General features: G+C 36.5%; 1 protein-coding gene across 2 annotated transcripts in view; it reads left to right on the forward strand.

The window, feature by feature from the left end:
* Positions 1–20,517, forward strand: part of Bcap29 (B cell receptor associated protein 29) — a 38,523-nt gene extending 18,006 nt beyond the window's left edge. For both annotated transcript variants that reach the window (XM_090332998.1, XM_090332999.1), the window contains exons 7-8: positions 16,245–16,345; positions 19,872–20,517. In XM_090332998.1, coding sequence (XP_090189124.1) covers positions 16,245–16,345; positions 19,872–19,907 — 137 coding nt within the window. In that variant the 3' untranslated portion in view covers positions 19,908–20,517. The remainder of the gene's footprint in view (positions 1–16,244; positions 16,346–19,871) is intronic.
* The last annotated feature ends 814 nt before the right edge of the window (positions 20,518–21,331 follow it).

Below are 21,331 nucleotides of genomic sequence, written 5' to 3' on the forward strand. Positions count from 1 at the left end.
AAGTGCTTATAATCTGATAACAAGAGATACCAGATCCAGTGTTTAAAATACAGACTGTGCAACTTCTTTGAGAGGGAATCATTGTTGAGGTAAAAGCAAACTACCTTTTTGGATATGTTTTGTTTGGTTCCTGCAAGATATAAAATAATTTATGAACACATTTCATTTAACTGAAGTTATTTTTAGATAAATTTTAATGACCTTGCAAAGCTCAAAGATTCTATTTCAAAAAAAAAAGATGACTCTTTAGCTATATCTTTTTGACTTTTACCAGAAAATTTTATGAAGACATAAACTAACAAATTATATCAACTAATTAGTATAAATCAACTAAAGCGTAGATCAACTAATAGTATAAATTTAGTAATACAATGCTTTGTACACAGTATCACTCAAAAAACTATTCACTGATTTCTAGAAATTGAATGTTCTAAGGCAACAATGCAAAAACAAAAAATTCAGAAAGGAACTGGGTACAGTGGCTCACGCACTACTAGGCATTCAGGAGGCTAAGATCTGAGGATCGGGGTTCAAAGCCAGCCTGGGCACTAAAGACCAAGACTCTTAACTCTAACCACTAGAAAACCAGAAGTAGCACTATGGCTCAAGGGGTAGGATGGTAGCCTTGAGCTGAAGAGCTCAGGGACATTTCCCAGACTCAGAGTCCAAGCCCCATAACCAACCAAAAAAAAAAAATTCAGGAAGGTATTTTAGACTTGAAAAGAGAGTAAAAACAGTTCAGTGTGATTCATATTTTATTCATGCAAAAATTATAACAATAATGTTCTAAAAGCAGTTATTAGCAGGACGCCATTGGCTTGTACCTGTAATCAACTCTGAGTACTCAAGAGGCTGAAATCTGAGGATCATGATTCAGAGCCAGCCCAGGTAGGAAAGTCCATGATATTCTCTTCTCACAATAAGCCAGAAGTGGAGCTGTGGTTCAAGTGGTACAGTGCTAGCCTTGAACACAAAAGCTCAAGTATAGTACCTAGTTCCTAAGTTCAAGCCTGGGACCAGCGCGCACGCACACACACACACACACACACACACACAGAGCAACTATTAAAAACACTATAATACAAATCCAAATAGTAACCAGTTTTTAACCACCAGCTCAGACCAGTTAAGTAAGCTATTCCTGTGTGCTGACATAGTAATTATCACCCAGAAGTCCAAAGCAGTATGTGCATACTCCAGCGTTCCTAAATTATACTCAGGACTAAGCAAGGTAGAAAGACCTTATCTGTCATTTTAATAATCCATTTAACAGTAAGTTTGATATCCCATTGTGTGGCATAATTGGAAAGGGCACTGCTATGAAAAATACCTTCCTAAGCTTGATGGAATTTATGAAGTTCCTTGGGTTTTATAAAAGAAATAAAACTTCTATGTTGTGGAAAACCTTTTATCCAAGGACATTGGCTTCAGATATCTCTTCCAGGATAAACTTGTACTTTGTTGTTCTAGCTAGATACTCTGCCAGTACTTATTCTCATAACTAGAGAAAATGTACACCATTCAAGCATTGCATACATATAGGCACTGATAAAACTAGGTAAAACAGTGATTGAACTGCATGTAGAAATGTCTGCTTCTTACTCCTATGTGAACAGGAACTTGCTAAGTTTAAAAGGGAATTTTTAGAACTGCCAAATCTCAAAATAAAGGTCTTATAAGTGTTATATGTTCTCTGAGGAAAAAGTGATCAAGGCAAACTCCGTGAACCCTGCCGTCTTCCACGTCACTGTCTTCCTTCTCTACCTACTTTTTCCCACCCTCCTTCCTTTCTTTTGTCAGCAATTTTTTTAGTTTTCAAATTGTTTATTCATTGAGTCAATCATCTAAAATTAAGCATAATTAACTTTACTTAAAATTTTATCTATATTGGCTGGGAGCATGGCCTAGTTAGTAGAGTGCACAGAAAAATCTAGAAGTGGTGCCATCGCTCAAGTGGTAGAGTGCTAGCCTGGAGAAAGCTTATGGACAGTGCCCAGACCCTGAGTTCAAGCCCCAGGACTAGCAAAAAAAAAAAAAAAAAAAAAAAAAAAACCTATCTGTATTAAGGAGAAAGTAAACCTTAATATTTCCCTAAATAAAGTATATGTAAACAACAGAAACTATGAAGATCTGTTATTATATGTATTAAACTGTTGACAGCATATAAAAGACATTTGAACCAGGAAGCAACATTATATTCCCCTATTTAAAATGCTGTTAGTCCAACTATCTTCATAGATAAATGTTTTATATCACCATGACTTACCTTGAAAAGAAATAGTTTGGTTTTTTTTTTACAGAGCATCTTAACTACCTTTGAAGGTGTTAGAGTTTATAAAAGACCATCCTTGATTGCCAGTAATAAACTAAAACCAAAGTAATTTTCAAGAGAAACTGAATATTATAATAAGATGGAAAATTACATAGGAATCACTACTCTGAGTCTTCGACTAAGCCATTAGCTTTGACATTAGATTTGTATGCAGATAAAAAACTAGTCTTTTTCATTTTCTTACATTTCCACAGTCTGTCTAAAAATAATTTCTGAAATATTTCTGAAAGGATGGTAGTAAATTCTTGTCAGTAATTGTTACCTGAAGGTACATCAAAGTCACTAGCTTATTTTAAAATTAATACTTGAAAACTGTTCATAAGTGCCAAATAGGTGGCTCAGCCCTGTAATTCTAGTTACTCAGGAGACTGAGATCTGAGGATCAAAGTTTGACATTACCCCAAGCAGAAAAGTTTTTATGATTTTCTCCCTTATTAGCCAGCTAAAAAATAGCTAGAAGAAGTGTGGCTCAAATGATGGAATGATAGATGGGCCAGTAGTGTGTCCTACTGGTAGAGTCTTTGCCTACCATGTGTGAAATCCTGGTTCGATTCCTTGGTACCACATACACAGTAAAAGCCAGAAGTGTCCCTGTGGCTCAAGTGGTAGAGGCCTAGCCTTGAGAAAGCTCAAGGACAATGTCCAGGCCCTGGACTGGCCAAAAAAAAGCAGAATGCAACAGAATTTTTTTTATTTTTTTATTTTAGTACAAATTACACTGAATAATTAGTTTAAAAACTATAGCTAAAGAAAAAGCTACAAGACTATTAATACATAGTTGTACCTTTAACATGTACAATATATTCGATGAATGACACTTTCTGATTCTTAATATTTTTTTTTTCCTTTCCGAAGTTTGAACTCAGGACATTGTATTTGCTACTGCTGAGCCATATACCCCCAGCTTCATTTGGGCTGATTATTTTTTTTCCTGCCTAGAAACATGCTTTTAGACCGTGATCCTTCAGTTTTTCATCTCCTGCTGTAGCCAGGTGACAAATGCATGCCACTGCACATGGCATGTTCCATGTCCATCATGGGACTTAAACTCTGGACCTGAGCCTCGTCCCTGAGCTCTACAGCTCAAGGCAGTCACCTTGAGCCACAGTTCCACTGCCACGTTTTGGGTGGTTATTAAGAGTCTCATGGACTTTAGTGCCTGGGCTGGGCTTGAACCATGATCCTCAGATCTCAGCCTCCTGAGTAGCTAGGATTACAGACATGAACCACCACTCCTGGCTAACTTTCATTGATCTTTTTTAGGCAGCAGTGTTCTCTCTTTCTCCTTTTTTTTTTTTTTTTTTTTTTTTTTTTTTTTTGCCAGTCCTAGGGTGTGAACTCAGGGCCTGAGTGCTGTCCTTGGGCTTTCTCAAGGCTAGAGTCACAGCCCCATTTCCAGCTTTTTTTTTTTCTATGTATGTGGCACCAAGGAATTGAACCCCAGTCTTCATGCATGCTAGGCAAGCACTCTACCACTAGACCAAACTCCCGGCCCCAGCAGTATTCTCTTCAATAAAATAAAGAAATAGATTGGTTAGCTTTTGTATCTTTTTTTTTTCTTTGTCTTATTGGATGGTTGGTTGTTTTTGTTTTGCTTTCCCTTTTTTGCAGAACTGTGTCTTGAACTCAGGACCTCATTCTTACTAGACATATACTTATTTATTTATTTATTTTGCCAGTCCTGAACTCAGGGTATGGGCACTGTCCTTGAACACTTTTTTTGTTCAAGGCTAGTGTTCTGCTACTTGAGCCACAGCGCCACTTCTAGCTTTTTCTGAGTATGTGAATCGAACCCAGGGCTACTTGTATGCTAGGCGAGCACTCTGCAACTAGGCTACGCTCCCAGCCCCACACCAGTTTATTTTATATGTCTGTTATGTGGCTCTAAAAATTGTAATTACACAAAAAGTGACCATGGAGAATTATTTTTATTGTTTACTTTTTGACCCTTAAATTGTATTTTTTATAAGAGAAAACTTTTCATAGTACCTTCCCATGGTTCTAAACTCAAGTTCAGCAGTTAACTCAAGTTCAGTTAATTAGATAATGTGCTTTGCTTCAGAAAAATATTTCATGTAGACATTAAGACAGGACCTGGCATGTTTTGTCCACTTGTGTGTGATTCTGTAATGTTTAATTCTCTTGTGGGACACATTAGGAAGATGAAGAACAGGTCAGTAAACCCAACTACTTCTCATTAGTGGTAGAGTGGGATTGTTTATTTAGAACATCTGTTGGATCCATTGTTATGGAATAATAAAACTTCACAGGAGAGGAGAAATTACTTCAGAATACAAATCAGTATATTCTTTTAATTATCAATCTTGTTAGGAAAACATGATGAAACTAGATCTCTGAAGCTCTTCCCCATGGTGAAAGCCTTTGTGAATGTATTAACACAAATAAGTCACTGTGGTGCTATATATATATTTTTAATCCATCTAGAGTATCTTAATTTTTTACTTTATGAAAGCTTTCTATCTACACATAAATTTAAAGGTCAAATAGTGATATAAAGTTTATAGTGAAAAACAGTCTGCTGGAGCTCCTCTCCCCAGAATTCATTACATGTAACTCCCTGAGCTACATTGATATTTTCCTCCAACTTTTTTTTTAAAGAATTTATTAGTTGATTTTTACATCATATTTTAAATGACAGGTTTAACAAACAAGTGTTCAAGGAGGGAATCTCTATTTCTTCCAACCTTTTTTTGATTGACTTTTGATAGTAGAACTCAGAGCATCATTCTTGCTTGACTTCAGCCATGCCTCCTTCCCTCTCCTCTTTTTTTTTGCCTCCAAATTATGAGTGTGTATCTATGTGTGTGTCTATATATATATACATATGTATCAACATGAACCATGTCAACATCATTCACTGTTACTCTTCTAAATTATGTCATGCATCTATAAATTTTCTCCTTAAATTTTATTTTTTATTATTATGATAAAGGTGATATACAGAAGGGTTACAGTTACATAAATTAGATAGTTATTTCTTAATCTTTTCATGTTTGGGATATTACCTTTGACTTTTACAAAGACAGGTCTCATATCTAGATGACTCATAAGTAACTTTTCTTCTGTGAAATAATTATGAAATTCTTCTGTGAAATTGTATTGTAGCTAGTGTATTATTCATCATCTGTGTGGAAGTTCCTGTGCTTCTTATTTTCTATTGTTGACTTACCGCTCTTATTCAGTAGCTCCCTGCAGGAGCTGTTGGTTAAAAATAGTTAAACTGGGATCCTGGAGTTTGGCCAAGTGGTAGAGTGCTTGCCTAGCATGCATGAAGACTCAGGTTCAATTCTTTGGTACCACATATGTAGAAAAATGTCGGAAGTATGGGCATCTGCCTGAGCATCATAACCCAGGATATGATAAGGACACCTGCTCAGCCATATTCATCTCTGCACTATTCACAATAGCCAGGTGATGGAAACAATCCAGATGCCCTACTGCAGATGAATGGATACAAAAAAAATGCGGTATATATATATATACAATGAAATTCTGCATAGCTAACAGACAAGATAAAATAATGAAATTCACTGGGAAGTGGATGAAACTAGTTTGAATCATGTTGAATGAGACAAGTCAAGACCAAAGGAACAAAAGGCACATGGTATCCTTAATATGTGGATATTAGATCCAAACTGTTCAAGGGCGAGGACTCAATATTTGGGTACCCAAGGTTATGGACATGGTGTTAGAGATATGAACATAACTGCATAAACAAAAATCTATGATAGGATATATACTCTATAAACATGTTTTATTATATAGATTAATATGTATCTATAACATACAAACCCTCAGCTTAATTTTAATTATAAATCTACGTGCCAGTGATTGTGTATAGAGATTCCCTCCTTGAATACTTGTTTGTTAAACCTGACATTTGAAATATGATGTAAAAATCAGTGTTAATAAAGTATTTAAAGAACAAAAAAGAAAAGAGGCTGAGGCTTAAGTGGAAGAGCGCTAGCCTTGAGAAAGTCCAAGGACAGTACTTAGGCCCTGAGCTCAAGCCTAGAACTGGCAAAAATAAATAAATAAACAAACTTTGGAAATTTAGAGATGATGCTTTATTATTTCTGATATCCACTATTTTTCTATTGAATAAGACCAGAGTGATTGTAGTTCCTTATACTTTTTTTTTAATTATTTGGTTGTTGATTGGTTGGTTTAGTTTTGGTTGTGACACTAGTGATCAAACCCAAGGTCTCTATCACTGAGTTATATCCCTGAAACCTGTTTTGTTTTCTTTTTCATGAAACTTGGAGAATCTTTTCCATATCACCAGGAATAGAAAATATCATGTTGAGAGATACGAGACAAAATAAACAAGATATGTTATACAAGGACTACCCTAAATTTCTATTTTGGCTAACCAGATAATGAATTCTTTTAAAAACTTAAGATAATGCGGAAAAGATTAGTGGATTGACTTATTTTTACATAGGGTGGAATGAGGCAAAATAATCAATTTGGTATAAATATGATATTTTCAAGAGTTATCAGGATATTCTAGTAAAAATACTCAAAAGAATTGGAAATAGGAATTTGAGAGCTCAGAAGAAACCCTAATCTCAAAGTAGAGTCTAAGCCATCATACTTCTTGGAGCTGATAGTTAAGTTAGCAATTGATAGGAATATCAAGACTACTAGTAGAACATGTCTTAAATTCAGAATTATTTTCATGTGTGCATGTCCTGGAGTTTAAACTCAGAGCCTAGGCATCTTTTTCATTGAAGGCTAGCACTCTACCACTTCAGCTACAGCTCTGTTTCTGAATTTTTGGTGATTAATTGGGGATAAGAGTCTCACTTGCTTCCTATCCTCACTGGGTTCAAACCACAATCTCAGATCTCCTGAGTAGCTAGGATTACAGATGTGAGCCACCACTGCCTGACTCAATGCAGAACCCTTGCATATAATTTTTGAGAATTAGACTGAGAAAAAAAGAGAGGATTAGCCAGATACTCAGTGGCTCACATCTATAATCCTAGCTACTCAGGAGGCTAAGATCTGTGGATCTTGGTTCGAAGCCAGCCTGGGGCACTAAAGTCTGTGAGACTCTTATCTCCAGTTAACCACTAGCAAACGAGAAGTGCACTGTAGCTCAAGTGGTAGAGCACCAGCCTTGAGCTGAAGAGCTCAGAGACCATGCTCAGGCCCAGAGTTCAAGCCCCAGCACCAGCCAAAATAAAAAGGTATAAGTTGTGAAGTACATTGCATTGCTCAGTCATGTTCATTTCCCTCTCGCAGACTACTTCCATATTTTTCAGAGCATGTTTAGAAGATTTGTATTTCATTTCAATAAATTTTTTCATGAAATGGAGAGAGAAAAAAGAGAGAGGCAGGGAGGGAGGGAGGGAGAGGATGGCGTCCTTCGGGTCCATTAGATATAAGACCCATGTCATCTGCAAATGGGGATAGTTTGAGTTCTTTTTCTATGTGAGTCCCTTTTGTGACCTTTTCTTGCCTTATTTCTCTGGCTAGAAATTCCAGAACTGTATTGAAGAGGAGTGGAGAGAGTGAACCTCGCCTTGTTCCTGATTTTAGGGAAATGGTTTTCATTTTTGACCATTCACTATGAACTCTGATGCCGTCATACATAGTTTTTATTGTTCCTTCTATTCCTAGCTTCTCCAGAACTTTTAACATGATTAGATGTTGGCTTTTGTCAAGTCTTTTTCTTCATCTATTTTAATGATCATGTGGTTCTTGTCTTTGGCTCTGTTGAGGTAGTGGATTGCATTTATTAATTTATGTATGTTAAACCAGTCTTGCATCTGTGGTTCAGTGAAACCTACTTAGTCATAATGTATGATTTTTTAAATAGTTTCTGGATTCTGTTGTCTCGTGTTTTATTGAAGAGCTTTGCTCATTAGAGAAATTGGCCAATAATTCTTTTTGTTGTTGTTGTTGGATCCTTGCCTGGTTTGGGGATGTGATATTGGCTTTATAGGATGAGTTTGGAATTGATCCTTCTGTTTCTGTTTCACAGAAATGTTTGAGGAGTATTGGTGATCATGTTTAAAAGTCTTATAGAATTCAGCTGTTTTTCCATTGGGGCCTGGGGTTTTCCTTGTTGAAAAACTTCTGATTGCATTCTTAAATTTGTTGCATGCTATGCTTTGTATATTTTTGGTTCAGCTTTTAGGTAGCTTTAATATCTCTAGAAATCTATCCATTTCTACTAGGTTTTCCTTATTTGAGTATATAGATGTTTTTGTTTTGGTTTGGGGTTTTTTTTTTGCCAATTCAGGGGCTTGAACTCAGGACCTGGGCACTGTCCTTGGGTTTTCTCAAAGCTACAGCTCTACCACTGGAGCCACAGCACAGCGTACAGCTTTTTCTATGTAGATGGGACCGAGGAATCGAATCCACGTCTTTGTGCATGCTAGACAAGCACTCTATCACTAGGCCAAACTCCCACTCCCTGAGTATAGGTTTTGAAAGTAGTCTCTTTGTACTGATTTTAATGAAAAAAAATCTATTTTATTTAATCAAATAAAATCTACATTGTCAGTTATCCATATGGATACCCCTGCCCTCTTGTAAGATATATTTGCATGAAAGATATTTTTCCATCCTTTCACTTGGAATTTATTTATTTATTTATTTATTGCCAGTCCTGGCTTCAACTCAGGGTCTGAGCACTACCCTTGGGCTTTCTCAAAGCTAGGGCTCTATTACTTGAGCCAAAGCACCACTTCCAGCTTTTTTCTATGTTTGTGGTACCAAGGATTCTAACCAGGGTTTCATGTATGCTAGGCAAGCATTCTACCACTACGCTAAACTCCTGATCCTGGCCCTAGAATTTACTTTTATCTTTGACTGTAAGGTGGATTTCTTGTGGATCTTCCCCTCCCCTCCCAATCTGCTGCTGTACATTTTTTGTTTGGGAAATCAAGTCTATTGATGTTTAAGAGTGTTACAGGGAGATGTGTCATGTTTCCTGCATTTTCTTTCTTTTTTTTTTCTTGTTGTTGTAGTTGTTGTTGTTGGTCATGGGACTTGAACTCTGGCCTGGGTGCTGTCCTGTGAGCTCTTCAGCTCAAGGCTACCACCCTACCCCTTGAGTCACAACACCACTTTTGGTTTTCTAGTGGTTAAGTGAAGATAAGAGTCTCAGAATTTAGTGTATGGGCTGGCTTTGAACCTCAATCCTCAGATCTCAGCCTCCTCAATAGCTAGGATTACAGGTATGAGCCATCCCTCCCAGCTCTCCTGCCATTTTCTTGACTTCCTGTAATTTGCTGTTTTCCTTTTCCTGTGCTTCTCATGATTTTGTCTAATGTGTCTTTATAGTATTCTTTTGCCTAATATTTTTATGTTTTCCAAATGGAGATTTTTTTAAATTCATATTCTATTTTCATTGATGATTTGCCATTCTATTGTAAAGACAGGTTTAACTTTCTCAGAGTTACTTGTTCAACATATTTAGTTATTATAAGTATAAAGTTGTATTGTTCAAGCTAACTTAAGATTTAGCCAACAGGAATCTATTTCAAGCTGGCCTCCCCTCACCCTCACCTTCTTTTTACAGATGCTCTTCTTCAGTAAACACATTGTAGTATAGCAAAATGTTTCAGATCACCTTGTGCCTTTCTTCCCCTAGTTTTGAGTTATCCATTTATCTGTTTGGCTTCTTTAAGTGAAAGTAACAAGTCTCCAAGCAGCCAAAATTGATATTAAATTTTACCTCTGTAGAGAGACTTCCTGACTACACAATTTAAAATAGTTGGAATAATTCTTTTTCTTTTTTTTTTTGTTGGTCATGGGACTTGAATTCTGGGCCTAGGCTCTGTCCCTGAGCTCTTCAGCTCAAGGCTTCCACACTACCCCTTGAGCCACAGTACCCCTTCCGGTTTTCTGGTGGTTAATTGGAGATAAGAGTCTCAGGGACTTTAGTGCCTGGGCAGGCTTTGAACTGTGATCCTCAGACCTCAGCCTCCTCAGTAGCTAGGATTATAGAATTACCGCCTGGAGTTATTCTTTTTTTTTTTTTTTTTTTTTTTTTGCCAGTCCTGAGCTTGAGCTCAGGGCCTGAGCACACTGTCCTTGGACTTTCTCAAGGCTATAGCTCTACCACTTGAGCCTCAGCACCACTTCCAGCTTTTTTTATATGTATGTAGTATGGAGGAATCGAACCCGGGTATTCATGCATGCTAGGCAAGCACTCTACCACTAGGCCAAACTCCCGGCCCCTGGAGTTATTCTTTACTTACCTATTTTACCTGCCTGCTTGGCACCTTTCATGTCATGCAAATAGTTAAAGTTGGTTGGTATATTATTTTTTGTCTTTTTCCTCCACTATAAAATGAGTTTAAAGAAAAAGCAATACTCTGTATTCCTAAGCACTTAAAAAAATGTCTGATGCATAGATTTTCTATAAATTGTTGAACAGATAGATGAATGGGTAACTCCCATGTCTTAAGGGCAATTCATTTTTCATAAACAAGAAAGATAGAAATCTTTTATATATTCAAGGGCAATTTTCATCTGTAACAACTCCATCTTTCATAAACAAGAAAAATAGAAATCTTGTATGTGTCCTCATGGATTCAGAATTTAAGAGTTCCGGGAAGAAGTTACCTGCCTTCATATTCTTGATGAAAATAGCCTTTACTGTTTTCAAGGAGCTTTATATTCTATCAGTATTTTACTTTTTGATGATAATAGGTGATTTCATTATAAAACTACATTTTTTCATATATTTTTATTGTAATTAATAGAATGATTACATTATATTCACCAGATATAAGGTGCATTGTTTCACAAACATTGATATCCTTTCTCATGTCTTGGTCCCCATTTCCCTCTCCCCACCCCAACCCTCATCTTGTTTTCCCCCCCTCCCTATCCCCACCCCAACCCTCATCTTGTTTTCCCCCACTCCCTATCCTATTTCAAATAACCAAATAAACATATATACAATATATCAGATAACAAGGTAAAATACTGTAACCACAAGAGATAACTAAGGGACAGCAAAAGAGATGAGAGATAACATAGTACATTAAAGGCAACAGTCACTCATTATATGGCTTTTGTTTCTTTTTTTTTTTTTTTGCCAATCCTGGGCTTCAGCTCAGGGCCTGAGCACTGTCCTTGGACTTTCTCAAGGTTAGAGCTCTACCACTTGAGCTTCAGCACCACTTCTGGCTTTTTTCTATGTATGTGGTACCGAGGAATCGAACCCGGGTCTTCGTGCATGCTAGGCAAGCACTTTAACCACTAGGCCAAACTCCCGGCCCCGATGGCTTTTGTTTCTATATCCTGGGGGTCCTTTCATTTAGCATCATCCTATATATGGCCTTATGTATCTAGGTTTTGCTCTATTGTAAATCTCTGCTAGGAGAGCCCAAGGTTTCTACTGATTATGACAAATGAGGGAAACCATTGAGCCTAAGTTCCTTTGAGTCTGGCTTACTTCACTTAATATGATTTTTTTCTAAGTCTTTCCATTTCCTTGCAAATGGGGGAATGTCGTTCTTTCTGACAGCAAAAACTACATTTTTTTTTTCCTTTTTGGTCAGTCCTGGAGCTTGAACTCAGGGCATGAGTGCTGTCCCTGAACTTTCTTTTTTTTCATTTTATTTTTTATTATCGAGGTAATGTATAGAGAAGTTACAGTTACATTCACCAGATAGTAGGTGCATTACTTCTCACACATTGATACCCCTTCTAATGTTTTTGTCCCCATTTCCCTCCCCTCCCTCCCAATCATTTTGTTTTCCCCCCTTCCCTTTCCTATTTCAAATAAATGTATATACAATGTACCAGGTAACAATGTCAGATACGGTAACAATTATGAGATTAACCAAAGGGCAACAAAAGAGAAGATAAACAACATAGTACATTAAGTACTATAGTACATTAAGTACAACATATCAGTCATGGAACTTGAACTCTGGGCCTGGGCTCTGTCCCTGAGCTCTTCAGCTCAAGGCTTCCACCCTACCCCTTGAGCCACAGCCCCACTTCTGGTTTTCTGGTGGTTAATTGGAGATAAGTCTCATGGACTTTAGTGCCTGGGCTGGCTTTGAACTGTGATCCTCAGATCTCAGCCTCCTGAGAACCCTCGGAGCCCAAGTCCTGCACTTTTATTCAAGGCTATTGCTTCTACCAGTTTGAACCATAACTCTACTTCCTGGTTGAGGGTAGTTAGTTGGAGATAAAAGAGTCTCAGACTTCCCTGCTCTGGCTGGCTTGGAACTATCATCCTCAGATCTCAGCCTCCTGAGTACCTAGATTACAGGCATGATCCACCAGCACCAGCTTAAAGCCTCTTTTAAGAACTCTAGTTAGAAATATCCTAAAATATTTAGATACATATTGTCTTTCAATCTTTAAGTAACTTAATCTGCCTTTTTGTTTAATGAAGTTTTGTTTAATGTAGATTAGGTTTGATTTTGTTTTGTTATTCTCTTTCTGCTACTTTCCAAGTGCTAGGATTATGGCATGCTCAACCACACCTAACACTTAAAACCCTTTCCATATAAAATGCATACACAAAAGTTGCTCCTACTTGGACATTTTTTCATATATTTTATTGTAATTAATAGAAGGGTTACATGATATTTGCCAGATAGAAGGTGCATTAATTCACATACATTGATACCCTTTCACATGTCTTGGTCCCCATTTCCCTCCCCCCACTCCCACCCCTCATTTCAAATAACCAAATACAAATATATTCGATATATCAGGTAACAAAGTGAGATACTGTAACAATATGAGATAACCAAGGGACAGCAAAAGAGATGAGAGATAACATAGTACCTTAAGAACAACAATCATTCATTATATGGCTTATGTTTCTATCTCCTAGAGATCCTTTCATTTAGCGTCATACTATATGGCCTTATGTAACAAGGTTTTGCTCTATTGTAAATCTCTGCTAGGAGAGCCCAAGATTTCTACTGATGAAAAATGAGGGAAACCATTGAGCCTAAGTTCCTTTGAGTCTGGCTTACTTCACTTAATATGATTTTTTCTAAGTCTTTCCATTTCCTAACAAATGGGGCAATGTTGTTCTTTCTGACAGCAGCATGGAATTCCATTGTGTACAAATACCACATCTTGTTGATCCATTCATCAACTGAGGGACATCTAGGTTGGTTCCATATCTTTGCTATGGTAAATAGTGCTACAGTGAACATTGTTGTGCTAGTGGATTTAGTACATCCTTGTTTCTGGATGATTGGGTAAATGCCAATACTTTGACATTTTTAAGTGCATTTTATCTGCTTTTGTCATGTATAACTTTCACTTCCCTTTTTATTTTAGTATACTTTTGTTCATTAATGCATACCTTAATACTATAACATAATTTTGAACATCAGAAAAAAATTTACAAAATGAGTTTTAATTAAAAATATTTCATGAACCAGAGCAAGGAACAGTGGCTCACGCCTATAATCCTAGCTACTCAGGAGGCTGAGATCTGAGAATCAATGTTCAAAGCCAGCCCTGGTACTAAAGCACCTGAGACTCTTAACCTCTAGAAAACGAGAAGTGGGGCTTGGCTTAGGGATAGGGCCAGTAGCCTTGTGCTGAGGATCTCAGGGACAATGCCCAGGCCAGAGTTCTAGCCCCATGACCCACAAAAGAAATAGATAGATAGATAGATAGATAGATAGATAGATAGATAGATAGATAGATAGATCGATAGATAGATCGATAGATAGATATAGATATAGATATATTTCATGGACCGGAAGTTTGGCCTAGTAGTAAAGTGCTTGCCTAGCATGCCCGAAGACTGGGGTTCGATTCCTTGTTACCACATACATACAAAAAGCCAGAAGTGGTGCTGTGGCTCAAGTGGTAAAGTTCTAGCCTTGAGAAAGCGCAAGGACAGTGTTCAAGCCCTGAGTTCAAGCCCCAGGACTAGCAAAGAAAAAAAAATTTTTTTCAGAAAAAGAAAATTAATGTCATCTTAGTTATATAAATAGTACTTACAGTCTAATGAATTTCATTAGTTCTAATCTTGTATATATAGTATTTTGTTTTGCTTCCCATTGTGGTTTTTTATGTTTTTTACATAAAGTGTAGATTTACAGAAATTTTGGCAAGGTGACATAGAGAATTTTCTGTATTCCCACACCCATTTTCCCTTTATTGATGTCTTATATAAATATGGCACAATTGTATAGTTGGAGAAACCAGTATTGACACATCATTATTTACTAATGTCTGTGACTTACTCAGATTACCTTGGTTTTCACCACATTTTTTTTCCTATTCCCATATTTCAATGAGGATACCATGTTATGTTTAGTAATATGTGTAGCTACAATAGTTCCTCAGATTTTCCTAATCTCAATGACTGTGATAATATGAAAAGCACTGATTATATATCTTGTACATTTCTTGGGACTTATCTCATATTTTTCTTTTATTATTAGATAGGTATTACATGGCTATTGAGAAGAAGGGCACCAGAGTAAAGGGCCATTGCATCACATTATTTCAAGTGTACATAGAATTAACATGATTTGTCACTGTTGATGGTGACCTTGATCACCAGGCCAAAATTGTGTTTGTTAGACTGCTCCCATGCTACCCCCACTCTCAAGTAGGAAGGTACTTGAAAAGATCCACGTTTAAGAAATGAAGACGTGTCTCTATTCCTACATGGATTTTTCCTCACCACTATTTTATTCCTTTATGTCAGTGTGAACGCGGGAATATTTTTCTGATACTTTGCATTCTAATTTAATACTACTTTAATTATTATGTTATATGTATCATTTTGGCCCCTGGGTATTCCTTTAATCCTCATTATACACTTTTGGTTGGTTGGGGTTTTATTTTTCTTTGTATTTAGAGTTCTTCCTTACTTTTTGCTACTACAAGATACTTCCTGTCCCATTTTTCAGTATTTTTCTGGCATAGCCTCAGCTATTTGTATACATTCATCAAAAATTTCAAGAATTGGGGCCGGGAGTTTGACCTAGTGGTAGCGTGCTTGCCTAGCATGCATGGAGACCCAGGTTCGATTCCACATACATAGAAAAAAGCCAGAAATGGTGCTGAGGCTCAAATGGTAGAGCTCTAGCCTTGAGGGGAAAAAAAAGAATGCAAGGGTAGTGCTCAGGCCCTGAGTCCAAGCCCAGGACTAGCAAAAAATTTTTAAAAATTTTTAAAAATTCAAGAATTATCTGTTTGCTTTGTGTTTTTCTCAGCTATTCTAAATATGTTGGGTTTTGATTAAAGATAGTTGTTTTTACCTTATTGTGACCAAGATTTCCATTGCCTGTGTGTCAGAGAAGAAGCATTTTGTTTTCTTGTGGTTCTGAGGATAAGACCTAGGCCCTATTTACACATCCAACTCTGTATACAAAGTGATTTTCTTCTTACAGGAGTGTATTGTTCCCTGTCAGTTAGCCAGAATGAAAAGAAAAATGTTTTATCAGTTTTTATTTCCAGAAGCACACCCTTCTGATAATTGTTCTTCAATGTCTGTGTCCCAGTTGACCCAGAGAATGTATAAAAACATCTTGAACCATCGTATCAGGAAACAAACAAACAAACAAAAAAATAGAAAAAAAAACCTAAGAAACAGCCTCAGGCCTGATTTCGAGTCCCAGTACTAGCGCACACACAAAATAAAAAGATAATAAGTACTGATAGTAAGTTTCCTAAATTCAATAACTAATTACATTCAAAAATATTTTGTTCTTAGGAAATGTACAATAGCATTCTGTCTGCAAATTTAGCTTCTCAAAACGATCAAACAAAATAATTGTATATGTAGACAGAGAATACAATGCTCTGAGTAGCACAGCAGTAACAGCAACTGAAGTAAAGACCACATAGCAAGTCTCTAAGTTTTGTAAATTTTCTGATATTTTAAAAATATTTGAAAACAACATTCTTTTTGATATTTTAGCTCTTTGTAAGGCACAAAATGATGTAATGAGTATGAAGATTCAATCAGAGAGACTATCAAAAGAATACGACCGACTCCTGAAAGAACACTCAGAACTTCAGGTGAGTGACATGAACTTTATGTACTTAAATTTTTGAAATAAACTATTAGGGTTATGTGCCCTTCCCATATCAAGTTGATGTATGAGGGTAAAGTTGATGTATGAGGTGAAGTGGTAAAACACCTGCCTGGCAAGCACCAGGTCCTGACTTCATATACCAGTACAACAGAAAAAAAGAGAAAGAGAAAGACTACTTCAACTTTGCTTTCTTAAATGATCTTTCCTGGATGATGAAGTTTGAAATACTGCAACTAAAAATAAGATAATTACAACATAAAGAATTGTTAATATAACTGGGTGCCAGTGACACATGCCTGTAATCCTAGTTACTCAGGAAGCTAAGATCTAAGGATCACAGTTGAAAACCAGCCCAGGCACGAAAGTCCATGAGACTGTTATCTCCAGTTAACCACCAGAAACAGTGTGTGGCTCAAGTGGTAGAGCACTGGCCTTGAGCTGAAGAGCCCAGGGACAGCACCCAGACCCAGAATTCAAGCCCCACAACTGACCCCCCCCCAAAAAAGAACATGCTAGCTTAGAAAATTACAGTTGGTCTGAGATCTCCACCCTTCCCCACCAAGAGACCAGAGTCCACAGCCACTAACCATGTCACTCCTGTCCAGAATTGGAGCTTCTCAGCTGGATGGTGTTTTTTGGTTTTGGTTTGACAGTCCTGGGCACTCAGGACCTGGGCACTGCCCTTGGGCTTTCTCAAGGCTAACACTCTACCACTGGAGCCACAGCACCACTTCTAGCTTTTTCTGGGTATGTAATACTGAGGAACCCAGGGCTTCGTGCATGCTAGGCAGACACTGTACCATTTGGCTATGCTCCTGGCCCCTCACTGAAGTTTTAAGGGGAAAAAAAATGAACCACAAAAAAATAACAGCAGTAAAAAAAAAAAAAAAAGATAAGTTCTGGAAATTTTTGAGTTTTATTATTCGCTACATTCATGTCTAAGATCAAAATTGAAGTTTCACACCACACTCTTGTTAGCTCAGATCTAAGCCATAGATTTGCTTTCTTTTTCTTTCCAATTCAACAGGAGTTAATATAAGCATTCATATTAGACTTTTTTTTTTCTCTTCGGGTGCCAGTTACTAACTGTTGATTTCCCAATAACATTTTTTAATAGTGTTAGATGTCAAATCCAAGGCCCCATTCTTGCATAGGAAAGTACCACTGAGCAAAACCATATCCCCTCCAAGCCATATTTGTATCTGGGGAAATTGTAGAAGAGACTATTCTATTTCATAGGCATCCTTGGCATGTGGCAAATAGGCACTGTGCCTGCTCATAGACTTTGAAATAGACAGACTGAAATACCTATACCGGGCCTCATACTAGGTTTTTTATATTAAGAAATTATATTCTCTGCCTGGAACTTATTGTCTTTGTGTATAAATCAAAACAATAATAGTACCTTGTTCACTAGATTGTTGGCAGAGCACCATAAAATATAAAGGGTACTTTAGAAGAATGTATAAGAGATTTTTCCAACCTATATCCCTACTTCTATCCCACCCCCTACACCCCACTACCTACCAAAAAGAAATTTGCCTTGGAAATTTTTTTTTCCAGTCCTGGGGCTTGAACTCTGGGCCTGAGTACTATCCCTGAGCTTCTTTTGTTCAAGGCTAGTACTCTGCCACTTGAGCCACAGCACCACTTCTGGCTTTTTCTCTTTATGTGGTACTGAGGAATTGAACTCAGGGCTTCCTGCATTCTAGGCAAGGACTCTACCACTAAGCCATATTCCCAGCGTGGAAATTCTACATTCTTGACAAAGAATGTGAAAGCTTTCTTGAATAATTGCTTCCCAAGAAAATAGTTGTTATGTAAAAGAAATTCTACCTGAGCATAACTGACACATTTGCATGTGTGTGTGTGTGTGTGTGTGTGTGTGTGTTTGTGATTTATAATTTCTTGTTTATGTAATGTTCAAGGTTCCTTTTCTTAAAGGAAGTTTGTGCCAAACTTAGTTGCATATATTTAGGAAAAATATAAGCTGGACATCTGAAAAAAAAAAAGAAAATAGTTGTCATGCCAATTCCTTTGAAAAACAACCCCATCCCAGATAAACCAAGTGCCATACTGAGAGCTGACTCAGGCCCTGTTTGGTAACATATGTAGTCTTCTATTCTTTTACTTGTATCTCATTTTTAAAATAATATCATTCATGCACATTTGTGTTCTGAACCTTGGCTAATGGTTTCTTAAAGGCTGCTATGTTTATTCCGCATGCCAACTCAAACTATTTTAATATTCCTTGTGAACAGAAAACAGACATTATATAATGTATCCAAAAATCACTGAACTAAAAAAAAAATGAGTGAACATTTAAAGCTGGGATTTAAAGTCAGAAATGATTCTCTGGATCCTTTGCTAATAACCAGGCTCTTTGGCCTATATAGGTTATTGGAATGTTTTCTTGGACCATCCTTCCTGTCTGAGTTCCAGGCAAAAGAGAGTCACTAGTAGAAGACTGAAAGCTGAAGGAAAGACTAAGCCAGGGATTTGTCCTCCGTTCCTTCACAACTCAATCTTTTCTCTGTGGTTTTGGTTCCTGCTGGATGAGTTCCATTTGCTGATCCTCCTGTGCTTCCTGGTGTTGATGTGTTTTCTCTCTCACCACTAGTAAAACTATAGCCTTGAGAGAAAAAAGCTCAGGTGTAGCACCCAGGCCTTGAGTTTAAGTCCTAGGAATCCAAACAAAACAAAAACAAATCTTACTTTATATCTCTTAAGTATATTTGGATTTCTCAATCTAATTCCCTCAATAGAAAGAAGTCTTTTCTAAGCATGTAATCTTTGCCTTTTATTTGCATTCTTCTACAAAATAAAGATAACTGACTCAGAGCTATTGATAGCACCTCACAGTTTTTTTTTTTGTTTTTTGTTTTTTTGCCAGTCCTGGGTTTGAGCTCAGGGCCTGAGCACTGTACTTGGACTTTCTCAAGGCTAGAGCTCTACCACTTTAGCCTCAGCACCACTTCTGGCTTTTTTCTATGTATGTGGTACCGAGGAATCGAACCTGGGTCTTCATGCATGCTAGGCAAGCACTTTAACCACTAGGCCAAACTCCCGGCCCATCAGCACCTCACAGTTTTAAAAATTTATTTTAGAAAACCACCCTCATTTAGAGACTTGACCTTACTAACATCCACCTCAAGTAGATTTTTTTCTTTTTGCTTCTCTTTGTTCTTTTCTTTGCCAAAAATCTTAATTGGGTTTGTAGTAGTGGAATTTTAAAAATTTTGTTTTCCTGTAGGTACTTGTGAAACAAAAGTAAAATTAGTTAAGACATGGAAATAATTTATTTGTCATGTTAATTTCCCCTTCTAAATATTTTCCAACCAAGACTCAAAACTCACAGTGTTTATATTTTGAGACTTTTATTATCAGTCTATATGTTCATATATGATTCTCAAACTTGATAACCAGAAACAGAAGAAAGGAAGATTTTCAAAAAAAAATGCTTGTACGCATGAATGTTTCTCACTCTTTGCTGTCATTTTTTTTTTCAGAATCGCTTAGATAAAGGCAATAAGAAAGGACAGTGAACTTCTCTGAAAGAAGACTGTGATACATCATCATATCAAGATAATAAATTTGTTATCATGTTAGCCAATAGAAAATTTTAAATTTAATTCTGAAAAATGTATGACTGGCCAGCATTTTTTAATGGTACACATAGGTCATGTAGTAGTGACATCAAAATGTTTGTTAATGTTTCAGATATAAAGTATATGTTCCAGCTCTTTAAAAATATATAAGCATGTTTAATATTGTAGTTATATATTGCTAGCAATATTGGTAAATGAAGGCTTTTTACCAATACAAAGAAAAATTAGCCATTTACTTCCAAACTTAGAATATTCTAAGTTGCATGAAACCATTAATAGTTTTGAATGCTTTGATGAATTTTCATGAAAACCTATTTCATCAGATGATTATGATGATTGATATGTTTGAAAATACTTTTCAGCTTCAGCAAATTTGCACATAGGGAAATTAAATAAGGATACATGATTAAATTCACCATAGAGTTTTCAAAGAGGAGTCGGAACAATGGAAACAATAACCTTAGTTGTTTGGGGGTTTTTTTAAGTCTGATGGTACTATAATATGATTTGCTAAGACAGCTATGTTAATTTTATTTTTGTTACTGTGGTTCTATGCTTATTGAACTATTTTATTGATATTGTTTTGGTAACAAATAGTAAGTATTCTACTGTTTCATGTTTACCTAGTAATAGAAAGTTTACATCTATTTGGACAAACTGTCATACACTGAAATGATTTTACAATGTGGAATTATTTACCTAAAATTTTAATGTATTACATCCAAAAAAGCAATGTTTTCTGTAGTTGCAAGGTACTGATTATGCAAATATTACCTCAAACATACATATACTGGTGTCACAGAGTTTCTCTGAAATATCATTGTATTTTGGAAACTAAGCACTAAATATTTTTCTACTCAAACAGATACAGTGATAGCAATAATAGGACTTAGATTGTTTCAATGTCTAGACATGAAAATCCATTTCCTTGTGTCATGAAGACCCTAAATATTAAAAAAAAATCAAAAATTACAACTGCAGTTTCTAATTCTCTGATCTTTTTTCACCTTCTGTTTGTTTTAATACCAACTTCATGTGCATTTAATGTTTTATTGTAAAGTGAAAGGAATAAGCAAGTACGCCATTTTGTTTCAGATAAAAGTCAGAAGTTACTGCTAGAAAACATATATGAAGGAGACATTTAACAGCAGTAAGAAATAGAAGTTTTACCATATGGGCTGACAACACCATAAATAACAAGAGAAGGGAATGCTGAGATAAAAGAGAACTGAACAAATAACAGCTACAAGTATATTCTTAGAAATGCCAAAGTGAGAGCTACATGGGTAAATACACAAATACTAAGTATTTGAGACCTTGGCCTACTCTACAAAAATCAAGCCTATTATCACAGAGAAAAT

The sequence above is a fragment of the Megascapheus bottae genome, chromosome 5 (assembly GCF_031878675.1).
Source record: "Megascapheus bottae isolate mThoBot1 chromosome 5, mThoBot2.hap1, whole genome shotgun sequence".
Taxonomy (NCBI): domain Eukaryota; kingdom Metazoa; phylum Chordata; class Mammalia; order Rodentia; family Geomyidae; genus Megascapheus; species Megascapheus bottae.